The following is a 14,048-nucleotide window of genomic DNA, read 5'->3' on the forward strand; positions in this document are numbered from 1 at the left end:
TGCAACTGGAAGCTGGCAAGAACCAGCATGGGGGATAATTCAGACCTGATCGCACGCTATCTTTTTTGATGCACTGCGATCAGGTCAGAACTGCACATACATATGCACAGGCGCGTTGCTCGGGTACAAAGCGGATCGTTGCTGAGCGATGGGTTTTACAAAGAATCCATTCGCACAGCCGATCGCAAGGAGATTGACAGGAAGAGGGCATTTGTCGGTGACAACTGACCGTTTTCAGGGAGTGGTTGAAAAAACGCAGGCGTGTCCAAGAATTTGCATGGCGGGTGTCAGACGTCAATTCCTCTACTGGACAGGCTGAAGTGATCGCAGCGGCTGAGTAAGTCCTGGGCTACTCAGAAACTGCAAAAGATCTTTTTGTACCGCTCGGCTGCACATGCGATCGCACACTTGCACAGCTAAAATACACTCCCCTGTAGGCGGCAACTATCTGATTGCACCGCTGCAAAAAACTGCAAGCGAGCGATCACGTATGAATTAGGTCCAAAGTCTCTAAGGCTGCCAGGGATATAGGATAGTCCCTCTGGATCACTGGAGGACTTCCAGTGAATCTGGAGATGCCAGGATGTAGTGGCAGCAATGGCTCTTTAAATTATCCAGGGAGTCAGGCAGTGCGGGAAATGGTAACCTGCACTGAGTCTATTACCATCAGGAGATTCTGGTGCTCACTCCAGGCTGTGAGATACTAAAGCACTGACAGCTTGCTAGTGCTTGAGACCTGGAACTTATACCCAGTGCTTACAGCTGAGTGGGCTCACATGATGCAGAATTGAATCCGGATTGGACCCTGGAAGTTCAGCTGACCAGGAACTGTCATGGCGACGTCCATAGCTGGTTTTGGTGGAAACTCTGGCGTGGTGTGTGCATAGACAGGCATTAATGGCCACAGGTCCTGAGAGCACAGGAAGGTATATCTGGTAACCACTAAACTTGTGGATGCTGGCACGGAAGTATAGGACAGCATGAGAGTCCTCAATAATTGCTATGCAGGCACACCATGCAGAGACTTGCTGAGTTCTGAATTTACACAGAAGGTTAATCAATACAGATGCACTCGTTAGCAGAGAGTGAGCTCAACCCACAGAGAACTCATGATACTGGTGAGCTGTTTGTCCCAGCCAGCAGAAAACATGCAGGTTACAGGAATGATGGCAGAGGTAAGTCACCAAATGATATGATTTTAGTCAGGATGTGACAATAGGAGACAGAGGGGTCATGTGACAGGGGAGCCAGGAGTATATAAGAAAACTCTAGAAGTGCTTGTGTGCCCCCCCTCCCCCCCCACACACCAACACCACCTGTCAATCACTGTCTGGGCGGGATGCATTAATGGCGTGGGGCGGCGGAGGCGAGGGGAAGCGGCGGCCGGCCATAAGAAGCCCATAGGCTTCTATAGGGTATCGCCATCTAAAGATAATGATATCCTCAGTGGCAAAATCCCGCCAGCCGGGGATTAGTATATATGAAATTGCAGTAAAAGTAACACCCGAAAACTGTGGTTTTTACTGAGTTTTCCATTTAGTACATCCCGCTCTCTGTGAGGTAACTGCCAGAGCTTTCGGTGGGAAAACAGCTGTTTCCTGATAGGAGACAGAGAGGTCATGTGACAGGGGAGCCAGGAGTATACAAGAGCTGTCAGCAGTGCTGACAGCCACTCTCCTGTCAAAGTGCCAGAGTATAGAGTCAGGGGAGTGGCTGCAGGCAGCAGCAGCTAGCTGGGAGAACGAGTGAATAATCAGCTTGAGGGTCAAATCTAAATATGTACATTACACTCCTCACCTTCATAGTTTAGGAGTATTGCTGACACACTCTTTTACTGATTGCCAGCCACTCTGCTGTGTCATGACAGGCAGCTGAGCTATTGCTCAGAATCAGAGGCTTACACTTATCTTTCATGTATTATAATGGATGCTGGCTATCAAACTTATTACTAATTATATAAGAACCATATTGTGGCTGAATGCAGTATTGACTTTTATACTTCAGACATTAAACAGCCTACTGCCCAGTCAACTCTCTTGCAAAGCTAATCTTCGTCTCATCTAGGACAGTGTTGTACAGGTTGAGTATCCCATATCCAAATATTCTGAAATACGGAATATTCCGAAATACAGACTTTTTTGAGTGAGAGTGAGATAGTGAAACCTTTGTTTTTTGATGGCTCAATGTACACAGTCTTTGTTTAATACACAAATGTATTAAAAATATTGTATTAAATGACCTTCAGGCTGTGTGTATAAGGTGTATATGAAACATAAATGAATTGTGTGAATGTAGACACACTTTGTTTAATGCACAAAGTTATAAAAAATATTGGTTAAAATTACCTTCAGGCTGTGTGTATAAGGTGTATATGAAACATAAATGTATTCTGTGCTTAGATTTAGGTCCCATCACTATGATAGCTCATTATGGTATGCAATTATTCCAAAATACGGAATAATCCGATATCTAAAATACCTCTGGTCCCAAGCATTTTGGATAATGGATACTCATATCGCAATGAGGGTCATTATGAGCATGGCCTTGTACAACTTCAGAACTACACATATATTTTCCTACTGTAGTCCAGAGACCATACTGTACTGAGCATATAAAACATACATTACAGTAAAAAAAGTTAATTAGCATAGCATATAATAGATTAAAAAACAAAAACAAACAAAAACTAACTTAGGTAAAGAGAAAAAGGTGTGATATTGTGAGTTGTCCGATATCTGCTGTCATTATTGGTATATTATTATTGGTATATTACTCAATATAGACTTTTTTATTTTTCTACTACATTTTTGTCCTTTTTTTATATCAGTTTCGCCCAATCGATAGTGGGTCCACCGAGGGATACAAGCCAGACAAATTGATTGGTCATATTGAATTTAAGAACATTCACTTTGCTTACCCTAGTCGTCCAGATATACAAGTATGTATTTAAATAATAGTTTTATATTTATTAATAAGACCTATTAATATTGATATAAAATGTCTGCATTGATTCAAAATTTTAGATTCTCAGTGGTCTGAACCTAAAGGTACCATCTGGAAAGACCATTGCTCTTGTTGGCACAAGTGGCTGTGGGAAAAGCACAACCATTCAGCTACTACAGAGGTTCTATGATCCAATAGAAGGAGAGGTATGATATAACTTTTTGTATAAGAATAACATATTATGGCCAAATCAGGTATTAGAAAAATAATCTAAAAGTGGATCCTTGAGTATGCCCAATGATAGGAGTAAATATGGATTGGGTCCACCTGTCTATATGTCCCAGCTCCTACCATAGTGGCACAGGTTTAAACCATGCACTGCTCCCTGGAATTTTATTAAGTTGCGACTTAGTGTCAGTGCAGAGGACCCCGGTGGCACAGGACAAAGAACATGCCAAAGCAGAAGCTTGCAGTAACCCTAAGGTAAATAAACAAATCCATTGGTAATTGGTTGGAGATTGGAGCTTGGAGGAAGTGGAAACAAAAAGCTTGTTATGAAGGTGTGTTTAAATAGAAAATTGACTGCATATCTGAAAAGGAAAAAAAAAGTAATGTTAAATTTGCTAGAAAGCAAGTGTTTGAAATCACAAGTGCTGAGTACTTTTCCCTTTGGAGATGAAGAAAAAAATTAATATTTAAACATTTGTTCGAGTGTTTCTCCAAACATAAACATGTTTGTAAAATTGATGCATCAGTGTGCAGCAGGGAAAGGGTTAATAGATGAAAGTCCAAGTGCATTTCTACTGATAAAAAACAATTTACTGGTAGCATTCAACACAAATGAACAGAAAATAACAAACAGCCTAACCCCCATTTATTACACTAACTTACTTCTTCACTCCTGGCTGTCCTTGGTCAGCTAGTCTGCAACATAAGTCTCTAAAAGTCTTTCCAGTGCTGTATCTCACAGGTTCAGTCTGTCACAAGCTCCAGCCAGGCTTGGCTGCCTTAACTACTCACATATACAGTCTCACTGTCTAGCCTGCTTCCTTGCAGGTAGCTCTCAGGCTTTGTGTAAGGTACCTACTCGCTCACTTGCCTGGCTTCTTCCCAGTAACATGTAGCTTAGTCCCTGAGTTTGTTCACAATCCCACTTGGGCGAGACACACTGGCATTAGCTTTCTCTAGCTGTAATAGTTTAACGCAGACTCTTTGCACTCTGCAGCTGCACCCAGGGGTGTAGAGAGACACTCCAGGCCCTGGTAATGAATGTGGGGGCATAGGTTAAAAAAAAAAAAATAGAATGTAAAAAAAATTATAATTATTGTAAAACTTACCTTTGTTGTTTATTTTTCTTCAAAGTCCATAGGATGATGGTGGAGACCAGGAACATGGCACCAAACAGTTAAGCTTTTTGCTCCCAAGATGCACTGGTCCTTCTACCTCATCCCCACTCACAGCTCTGACTCTTCAGTTTTAGTTAACAAGCCCAAATCAGGAGTTGAAGAGGAGGAAGGAAGAATGGTATACACAGGAAACCCACTCTCACAACCAGCAGATGGGAACTGAGTAACCCATTGAAGCTAGGTGCGTCAGGGTGGGTGTCCTGTGGATCCTATGGACCTCAAAGAAAAAGAGTTAACAAAGGTAAGTTTTACCATAACTCTCATTTTCTTCTTCAGAGTCCATAGGTATCCACAGGAATGATCTTGGGTTGTCCCAAAGCAGCTAAAATGGGGTGGGGGTGGGGGGTGCTCCTACGCTGAGAGAACATTGGCTCATGCTGGCGCAATCAGTAGTATTGTGTCTCCTTTCTGGTTGAATTTGCAAATTATCCTGAAAAAGAGTGAGACTGAAGGGAAGAGGTATGCTAGATGAAAAGGACCCCTTCACTACAAGGCCTTCACTACAAGGGTATTCACAAATGTTGCTTTGGGGTCCCTTGTTCTGGACCCGTACACTGGAAGCTTGTGGTTGTGATCTGAGGCCATCAGGTCAGCGTCTGGTAGGCCCTATCTTTCTACCAAGATTTGGAAGACCTCCGGGTGGAGGGAACATTCTCCTGGGTGCACCTCGTGCTGACTAAGAAAGTCCGCTTCCCAGTTTAGAACATCAGGAATGAACACTGCGGAGATTGCAGGGATATATAATTCTTTCCATCCGAGGATGTGCGTTACCTCTTGCATTGCCATACAACTGCGCTTATCTCCTTGGTTAACCTGTACCAGTTTTTCCTGAATAACTTTTCGGGCTAGAATGAGGGCTCTGCGACACATCTAAAGTTCCAGGAACTTCACTGGTAGGACTGTTTCTGCTAGAGTCTAATCTAACATCCTTGTAAGGAGTACAGGTCGACTACTGCACCTCGAACACTGGCGTCTATGGTACTGAGCCTACAATCTGAGATCTAGGAGGGTCTTCCCTTGTCCAGGGGAGCTGTTTGCAGTCACCAGGTTAGAGTCAGCAAAACCTTTGGCGTGAGCGCCATTGACTGAGATCTGATTAGATGGGCCAGACCATGCCATCTAGATAGAATCAGATGCTTTAGAGGTCTGGAGTGGAACTGTGCATATTCCACCATGTCAAATGCTGACACCATCGATCCCAGGACCTGCATCGCCTCCTGGACTGCCACTTTGCGTTATGTATTAACCAGTGTACACTATGCTGCAGTGCTAGGATTTTGTCTGCAGGTGAAGAGATTATCTGTGCTTGAGAATCCAGCAGAGCTTCCAGATGTACCGTTCTCTGGCAAAGAGTTAGGCTGTGTAGACAAGTCACAATGCGCCGTACAGCCCGACATTGACTATTCAACGGGGCCATGTCCCGGCCCTGCCAAAATAGTCACTGTTGGGCTGCCTGCACAGTCTATTTTTCCTTGCAATGCCAATCACGCGGGACTGCGCAACGGCATCGCAAAGACTATACACATGGTGCAATATGCACAATACTTTCTTGCAATTTTGACTGTATAGTAAAAATCAAAAGAAATATCACACCATGTGTACACAGCCTTAGTGCGGACATCTTCCAATTGATCAACCAGCAGTGCGGCAGTAAGCAGGCAATGGTTATCTGGAGATTTCAGTGTAGGACCTTCAGAGAGTGTGCTAATATCAGCCAGTCATCCAGGTATAGGGGTATTCTGATCCCCTGACAACAAAACTGAGCCACCATTACTCGCATAGGTTTGGTAAATACTCTTGGAGCTGTAGACAGACCAAATGGCAGTGCCTGAAATTGTTACTGTTGCTGTTGAACAGCAAAGCAAAGATGCTGCTGGTGAGAAGATGCCATAGGCCAGTGTTTTTCAACCGCTGTGCCGCACACACTGTGCCACCAGAGGTTGTCTGGTGTGCCACCGCCGCCACATATCCCTGCTGCCAGTCCCCATCTGCTGCCGTCTTCACTGTACAATGACTGCGTAAGAGCTGCCTGCACTGCCCAATAGTGATTTACAGTATCACTATCGGGCAGCGTACGCAGCTCTTCCGCCGTCATTGTATAGTGAAGATGGTAGCTCTCCTGTTGGGGACAATGTGTGTGGTTTTCCCCTTGGGGACAAATAGACATATTTTTATTTTTTATAATATTGTTTTATTTCTCTGTGTGTGTTTTTTTTTTTTTCGTGGGGTACCGATGGTGTGCCTTGGCAATTTTTAAATCTTGTTCGGTGTGCCGCAAACTGAAAAAGGTTGAAAATCACTGCCATAGGCACATGTAGGTAAGCGTACTGAATGTCTAAAGACACCATGAAGTTCCCAGGCTGCATGGCCAGGACAATAGAGCGGAGGGTTTCCGTACGGAAATTGAGCACGCTGATGTACTTGGTCAGAGATTTCAGGTTTAGAATAGGCCTGTAAGACCCATTTGGTTTTTGCACAAGAAACAGGGTTGAATAAAAACCCATTCCCTTTTGTGTTGCAGGGACAAGAACTATTATGCCTGATTGCAGCAATGACGGAATTGCATCCTGAAGAACCAGTGCCTTGCTGGGTCTGACGGTTTGCCTGTTAGAAAGAACAGTTTGGGGGGATGCCATAAGAATGAGATGGCATACCACTGGAAGACCACCAAAGAAGTCGGCCTCCCACCCGTGGATGGGGGGAGGGTGTTTCCGCCCGTCAGGTTGAGGTCTTATCTGCAGATTTGGCCTCTGGACGTCTAGCAGCCCAGGCAAGCTTAGGGTTGAGCCTAGTCTTCGTGGCTGCAGATTGCCTTGTAAAAGACTGAACTTTGACTTTTCCCTGAGGGTGAAAAGGACTTAAAGGGCAAAGACTGAGGACTTGGTGTAGGTGCTGAAGGCAAGAAAGCTGTCTTAGCCATTGCCAGAAAAGAGTAAAAGACACTATGTTACCTAAGTCTGTTCCAAACAACATCTGTCCAGCAGATGGTACCGATTCTAAAGCCTTTTTAGAATCCGTGTCAGCTTTCCATGAGTGTAGCCCTAAAATGCGGCAAACCAGTACAACTGTAGCTGAAATCTTGGATGTCAGGATACATGTATCCAAAGCCCCTTCTTCTACATAGGAAGCTGCATCCCAGATCTATCAGGGATTGCTGTTGTCAGGATATATCAGAAACAAAACTTTCCTGTAAAGTATCTGTCCAGCTTTGCAGGGCTCTGGCTACCTAGGCAACAGCCGCCGCAAGGAGAGTGATAGCTCCTGCCAATGAGTATGCAGAATTAAGGCATGCTTCACTCTTCCTATCTGCAGCCTATTTGAAAGAGTTTGCTGTAGGAGTAGGAAGTATAGAACTGTTAACCAGTCTAGTTACATGGGAGTCCCCTACTGGAGTGGTTTCCATATTTAACACAAATAGCAGCAAGAATAGGTTAGAAGGAAGTCAAATGCTTTAGTACATGGAACTTCCTTCCTGGTGCAAAGCTTCACCAATTAACTCAGAAATTTGGTGAGGGAATTCCTCTATGACTATTTTCTTTTGCTTGAAAAGCGGAGCTTCATTTCTAAGAGTGGGTTCCCTGTCCTCTATCTGGAGTGTAGATCTATCTGCCCTTACCAAGGCAGGCACATTAATTGTGGATTGATGTTCCTCTTCAGCTGAGGGAGATCAGTGAGAGAGGCCTTCTCATCCTCTACCCCACCATATAACTCCAACACCTGCATGGTTCACAAAGTCACAGCACATCTGAGGGCTTTGATAGGTGTGGGTCATTGACCCTGCAACAACTGCTGAAGAGTACTAGTTAACGCGGGTTCAGTATGATTTACCAGCAGATGGGATGCCGGCTGTCAAAATCCCAACAGCGTCATTAAGCCCGCCAGAATGCCGGTAGTGGGGTAAGCGCAAAGAGTTCCCTTGTGGGTTCACTGCACTCACCATGCAGCGGCCTCAGTGGCTCACTATGCTTACCACGCGATCTGTTCTCACTCTATGGGTGTCCTGGACACCCACGAGTGGGAATAGTCCTGTTGAGCCGGGATTCTGGTTGGTGGCATTATCGGCTGTCGGAATTCTGGAGTTGGTATCCTGACTGTCAGGATCCCAACAGCCAGCAAATTAAATGTGCCCCAATGATGCAGCCAGGCAATGTGCTGAACTATTCAGGGTATCTACCCTTAGAGGTCATAGATGCGACCTGTAAGGTCTGTTGCACTAACTGTTGTGGCCCCTTAGGAGAAGGGGTAAGGCACCGCTGTGTTGGCTAAATGGTCTGCAACTTGTAACAGCATTAGTGAAAAAGTAGCCAGAGAGGTTCCTGATTCACAGCTGAGCGGGTGGACTGATGAGGTGGCATGTGGCAAGCTGCACATAGCCCATCCTGCCCCATATTCCCTGGAAATAAACAGGCACTGCATGATACCAGTGCAGTAGCAGCAAGCTGCTTGTTGCCTTAGCTTCTGCTAGACATAGCTGCAGGGACTTGTGTTACACACAGTAAAAATAGTGAACAGTGTGCAGCCCAGGTAGCATGTGATTTTTACCACTGGTCTGATGCAGCACAACAGGTTGTTGTTATAATTATTATACTGCAGTAGTGGACATATAGCAGCAGCGTATATCTTCACTGGAACGACTGATGAGACAGGACACTATCACTGGTCTGCACAACACAGCAGCACTTTATACAGCTACACTGGATATATGGCAGCAGAGAACACCAACACTGTGACTGGCTGATCTGATGCAGCACAATACGCTGACTACACTGGACAGCACAACACAGCACAAGAGTCGCCACCCCACTTTGCCGCCCCCACACAGACACTGAACACTGAGGACACGTCCTCTCAATACTCTCTCCGAGACTGGATTGAAAGTCGCCGCGACGTACGGCTCCTTATATGGGATCCAAATCCTGCCAGAATCCGACAGTGGGATGATGAAGTTTTGCAGTGTTCGGGTTTCCGAGTCAGGTGGGAAAACCCGAGCCTAACTCCAGGCTCGGGAGGCATAGTCCGGTAGGGTTCGGTTCTCTGCGAACTGAACCCGCTCATCTCTAAAGTAAATGTGATGTTAAAGCTCCCTCCTAATTCACCGGCATATGAGGGTTTTAGAAGTAAAGGGACAGATATAAGCTGACAGAAAACAGCAGAGCTAGCACAAGTCACATACAAAGCAGAAAAGTATTTGTAACTGCTAATGGACGCTGCATCAACTACACAACCTTTTGTGAGTGGTAGGATTTCACCGCTGTATAACCTGACTACACGGATTTGCATACATGGAGCTTGAACCTATGTTCCCAGAGGCTTTCAAGCTTGCAAAGATGGCAGCTGTGAGTCTCTGAGGGGAAGAGGGTGGAGGATGAGCTGCTCAGATGAGGGAAGACCACAACTAAATTGCGGCCTGAGCTGGGGAAGGGGCTGCTGGGGAGGTGCTTGCCTCTCCTGGCTGACATACACCACCCAGTTCCCTGGCCTGATAAATGGTTCCCAGCACCAGTATAATAAGCATTGGTGGTCTAGTGGAGACCACAACCGGAGTCTGAGTACACATCAGCAACCTCTGGTCTATCTCTCAGGACCAGAGGATAGACTGCACACATCGCGGGTACCGCAAGTGGGAACCTGTCTTACCTGCCTATCATGCTCCGGTTGCAGTCTGGAGATCCTCATAGAAGCTGTACTAGCATGTCTCTGGAAGTCCTCGCTGAAAGTACCAGTGTCAGCACTGAAGACGCGGCGCTGGTAAAAGGTTGCTGGAGGAGCAGTGCTGGTATCCTAAGGATTGATAGGCGCTGCTGCTTAATGTAAAAAGTACTAAAAATAAAAGTAACTCATAAAATAAAAGCTTAGGGCTTCCCACGCAGCCCCCTTGTCTAAAGGTGCATGCAGCGCCTGTTGGCACCAAAATGGATCCGAAGAGCCTGAGCTGTGGGTGGGGTATGAGCGGGAATGACCAGTGCATCTTGGTAGCAAAAAGTTTAACTGTTTGGTGCCCTGTTCCTGGTCTCCACCATCATATCCAAGGTAATTTCTGTGGATACCTATGGACCCAAAGAAGATATAATAATTCACATGGTGCACCAATCTAATGCAGGGGTTGTGGGGGAAGGCACCTGTTTCCTACCTTGCTTGCAGGAAGTGGGTGCCTCCTTCTCAGCCGGCACCATCTTCCCAGTGATATTTGGGAAGATGGTGCATGTGCACTAGAAAGCATAGACTCACAGTGCCAGAGTCTTTGCTTTCAATGTGCAGATGCCATCTTCCCAAAGATATTACTAGGAAGATGGCGCCGACCGTAAGTATAGGTATGGGGGGAGGGGGAGCAGACCCGGGCCCAGGTAATTAGTACCCCTTCCTTTCGACACCACTGACTGCAGCCCTTAGGTGTCCTTACACCTGCCTTTTCTTCGCTGTGTGGGCGGACCTTCCCTGTGCCACACAGAATCTGTGGCTCATCATTGCAACCTAGCTTCATTTTACCACTATATATATATATATATATAATATGTGTATATACTGTACTGTGTGTATATAGTGTGTGTATATATATATATATATATATATATATATATATAATATGTGTATATACTGTACTGTATGTATATAGTAGTGATGAACGGGTTCGGTTCCTCGGAAACCGAACCCCCCCAAACTTCACCCATTTTACACGGGTCCGAGGCATACTTGGATTCTCCCATATGGCTCGGTTAATCCGAATGCGCACGAATGTCATCATACCGCTGTCGGATTTTCGCGAGATTCGGATTATATATAAGGAGCCGCGCGTCGCCGCCATTTTCACTCGTGCATTGGAAATGTTAGGGAGAGGACGTGGCTGGCGTCCTCTCTGTTTATTAATAATATTTGTGCTTATTGCTTAATTGTGGGGACTGGGGAGCAGCTGTATTATATAGGAGGAGTACGGTGCAGAGTTTTGCTGACCAGTGACCACCAGTATACGTTGTCTGCCTGAAAAACGCTCCATATCTGTGCTCAGTGTGCTGCATATATCTGTGCTCACACTGCTTTATTGTGGGGGCTGGGGACCAGCAGTATTATATAGGAGGAGTACAGTGCAGAGTTTTGCTGACCAGTGACCACCAGTATACATTGTCTACCTGAAAAACGCTCCATATCTGTGCTCAGTGTGCAGCATACTGTATATCTGTGCTCACACTGCTTTATTGTGGGGACTGAGGACTAGCAGTATTATATAAGAGGAGTACAGTGCAGAGTTTTGCTGACCAGTGACCACCAGTATTATACGTTCTCTGCCTAAAAAATGCTCCATATCTGTGCTGCATTGTAGTATATAGTAGGAGTACAGGGCATAATTTTGCTGACCACCAGTATATAATATATAGCAGTACGGTACAGTAGGCCACTGCTCTACCTACCTCTGTGTCGTCAAGTATACTATCCATCTAGATTCTATACCTGTGGTGCATTTTAGTTTTGCAGTTTGCTGACAGTGACCACCAGTATAATTAGCAGTACAGTACGGAAGGCCACTGCTCTACCTACCTCTGTGTCATCAAGTATACTATCCATCTAGATTCTATACCTGTGGTGCATTTTAGTTTTGCAGTTTGCTGACAGTGACCACATATATATATAGCAGCACGGTACGGAAGGCCACTGCTCTAGCTACCTCTGTGTCGTCAAGTATACTATCCATCTAGATTCTATACCTGTGGTGCATTTTAGTTTTGCAGTTTGCTGACAGTGACCACCAGTATATATAGCAGTATAGTACGGAAGGCCACTGCTCTAGCTACCTCTGTGTCATCAAGTATACTATCCATCTAGATTCTATACCTGTGGTGCATTTTAGTTTTGCAGTTTGCTGACAGTGACCACCAGTATATATAGCAGTACGGTACGGAAGGACACTGCTCTACCTACCGCTGTGTCGTCAAGTATACTATCCACCCATACCTGTGGTGCATTTAAGTTTTGCACAGTATATATATAGTAGGAGGACAGTGCATCATTTTGCTGACCACCAGTATATAATATATAGCAGTACGGTACAATAGTCCACTGCTCTACCTACCTCTGTGTCATCAAGCATACTATCCATCCATACCTGTGGTGCATTTTAGTTGTTGTGCGCAGTATATATAGTAGGAGGACAGTGCATTGCCACTCCTAGATGGGCCAGGTGTTTCTGTCGGCCACTTGGGTCGCTTAGCTTAGCCATCCAGCGACCTTGGTGCACCTCTTTTGTTCTTTGCATCATGTGCTGTTTGAGGACAATTTTTTTGAAGTGCCATCCTGCCTGACACTGCAGTGCCACTCCTGGATGGGCCAGGTGTTTGTGTCGGCTACTTGTGTCGCTTAGCTTAGTCACACAGCGACCTTGGTGCGCCTCTTTTTTTCTTTGCATCATGTGCTGTTTGGGGACTATTTTTTTTAAATGCCATCCTGCCTGACACTACAGTGCCACTGCTAGATGGGCCAGGTGTTTGTGTCGGCCACTTAGGTCGCTTAGCTTAGTCATCCAGCGACCTCGGTGCAAATTTTAGGACTAAAAATAATATTGTGAGGTGTGAGGTGTTCAGAATAGACTGAAAATGAGTGGAAATTATGGTTATTGAGGTTAATAATACTATGGGATCAAAATGACCCCCAAATTCTATGATTTAAGCTGTTTTTGAGTTTGGTTTTTTTTCAAAACACCCGAATCCAAAACACACCCGAATCCCAAAAAAAATTTCATGGAGGTTTTGCCAAAACGCGTCCGAATCCAAAACACGGCCGCGGAACCAAATCCAAAACCAAAACACAAAACCCGAAAATTTTTCGATGCACATCACTAGTATATAGTATGTGTATATGTGTATATATATATATATATATATATATATATATCCAGGAAGTCCACACTCACTGCTCCAATTTGCATCCTGGGCGGTGCTCCATAAGAGATTCACAAGAAATCCAAAAATATATCCAAAAAAGATACAGGCACTCACCACTTCCTTGATGATGAAAACTTTATTGGTGTGTCTCACATAGAGACAGTTAACAGCATGTCAGCAAAAGGTGTCAACGTTTCGGCTCCATCTGAGCCTTTTTCAAGACTAACAAGATTACAGCAGGTTCTCACCCAGCAGCCCATGACACACAATGAACCCTGGAGCACTTTTATAGCAGAGGCATATCACAAACCCCGCCCATCAATCATCCAACAGGAAATAACAAAAAGCACTGGTATTCAGGTGTTTAACATGTGTAATCAAGAATACGTGTACAGCCAATCGAATGTCCTATGACATCAACAAATGATACAACATGTGAACACAAACACAACCATTTAAAACCAAAAGAACAACCGATAGCGGCTAATAGCCGCGTTACCGGAAGTGTTGTGCGTTCCATTGCCAGTGGAACGCACACGTCTATCCGGCGGAAGTGGATTTAGCGGACGTGACGTGCGCTACACTGTGTATGTGGCCGGAGGTGTAGGTGGCATATGACGGCTGTGCGTCGTGGCTGAGCAACCTAACTGACGCCAGTATATACGATCACAAGACCGACCAAAACACATAAATGAATATGAATTAATATAGTCATAAATAGTGTGTAATAAGGCGCGCAAGCACGGGAATAATTCATAGATGTATTAAACATAGGGCAGGGGCTCCATATTAGTCATGAGTGCGGAACAAGCATTAACCACATTAAACA

The 14,048-nt window shown here is 45.1% G+C and overlaps 1 protein-coding gene across 1 annotated transcript in view; it reads left to right on the forward strand.

The window, feature by feature from the left end:
• The window catches only part of LOC134927385 (ATP-dependent translocase ABCB1-like), a 943,310-nt gene that overhangs the window by 202,124 nt on the left and 727,138 nt on the right, over positions 1-14,048 (forward strand). Inside the window, exons 7-8 of the mRNA XM_063921755.1 lie at positions 2,828-2,938; positions 3,024-3,149. Of these exons, the coding sequence (XP_063777825.1) occupies positions 2,828-2,938; positions 3,024-3,149 (237 nt within the window). The remainder of the gene's footprint in view (positions 1-2,827; positions 2,939-3,023; positions 3,150-14,048) is intronic.

The sequence above is a fragment of the Pseudophryne corroboree genome, chromosome 5, assembly GCF_028390025.1.
Source record: "Pseudophryne corroboree isolate aPseCor3 chromosome 5, aPseCor3.hap2, whole genome shotgun sequence".
NCBI classification, from domain to species: Eukaryota; Metazoa; Chordata; class Amphibia; order Anura; family Myobatrachidae; genus Pseudophryne; species Pseudophryne corroboree.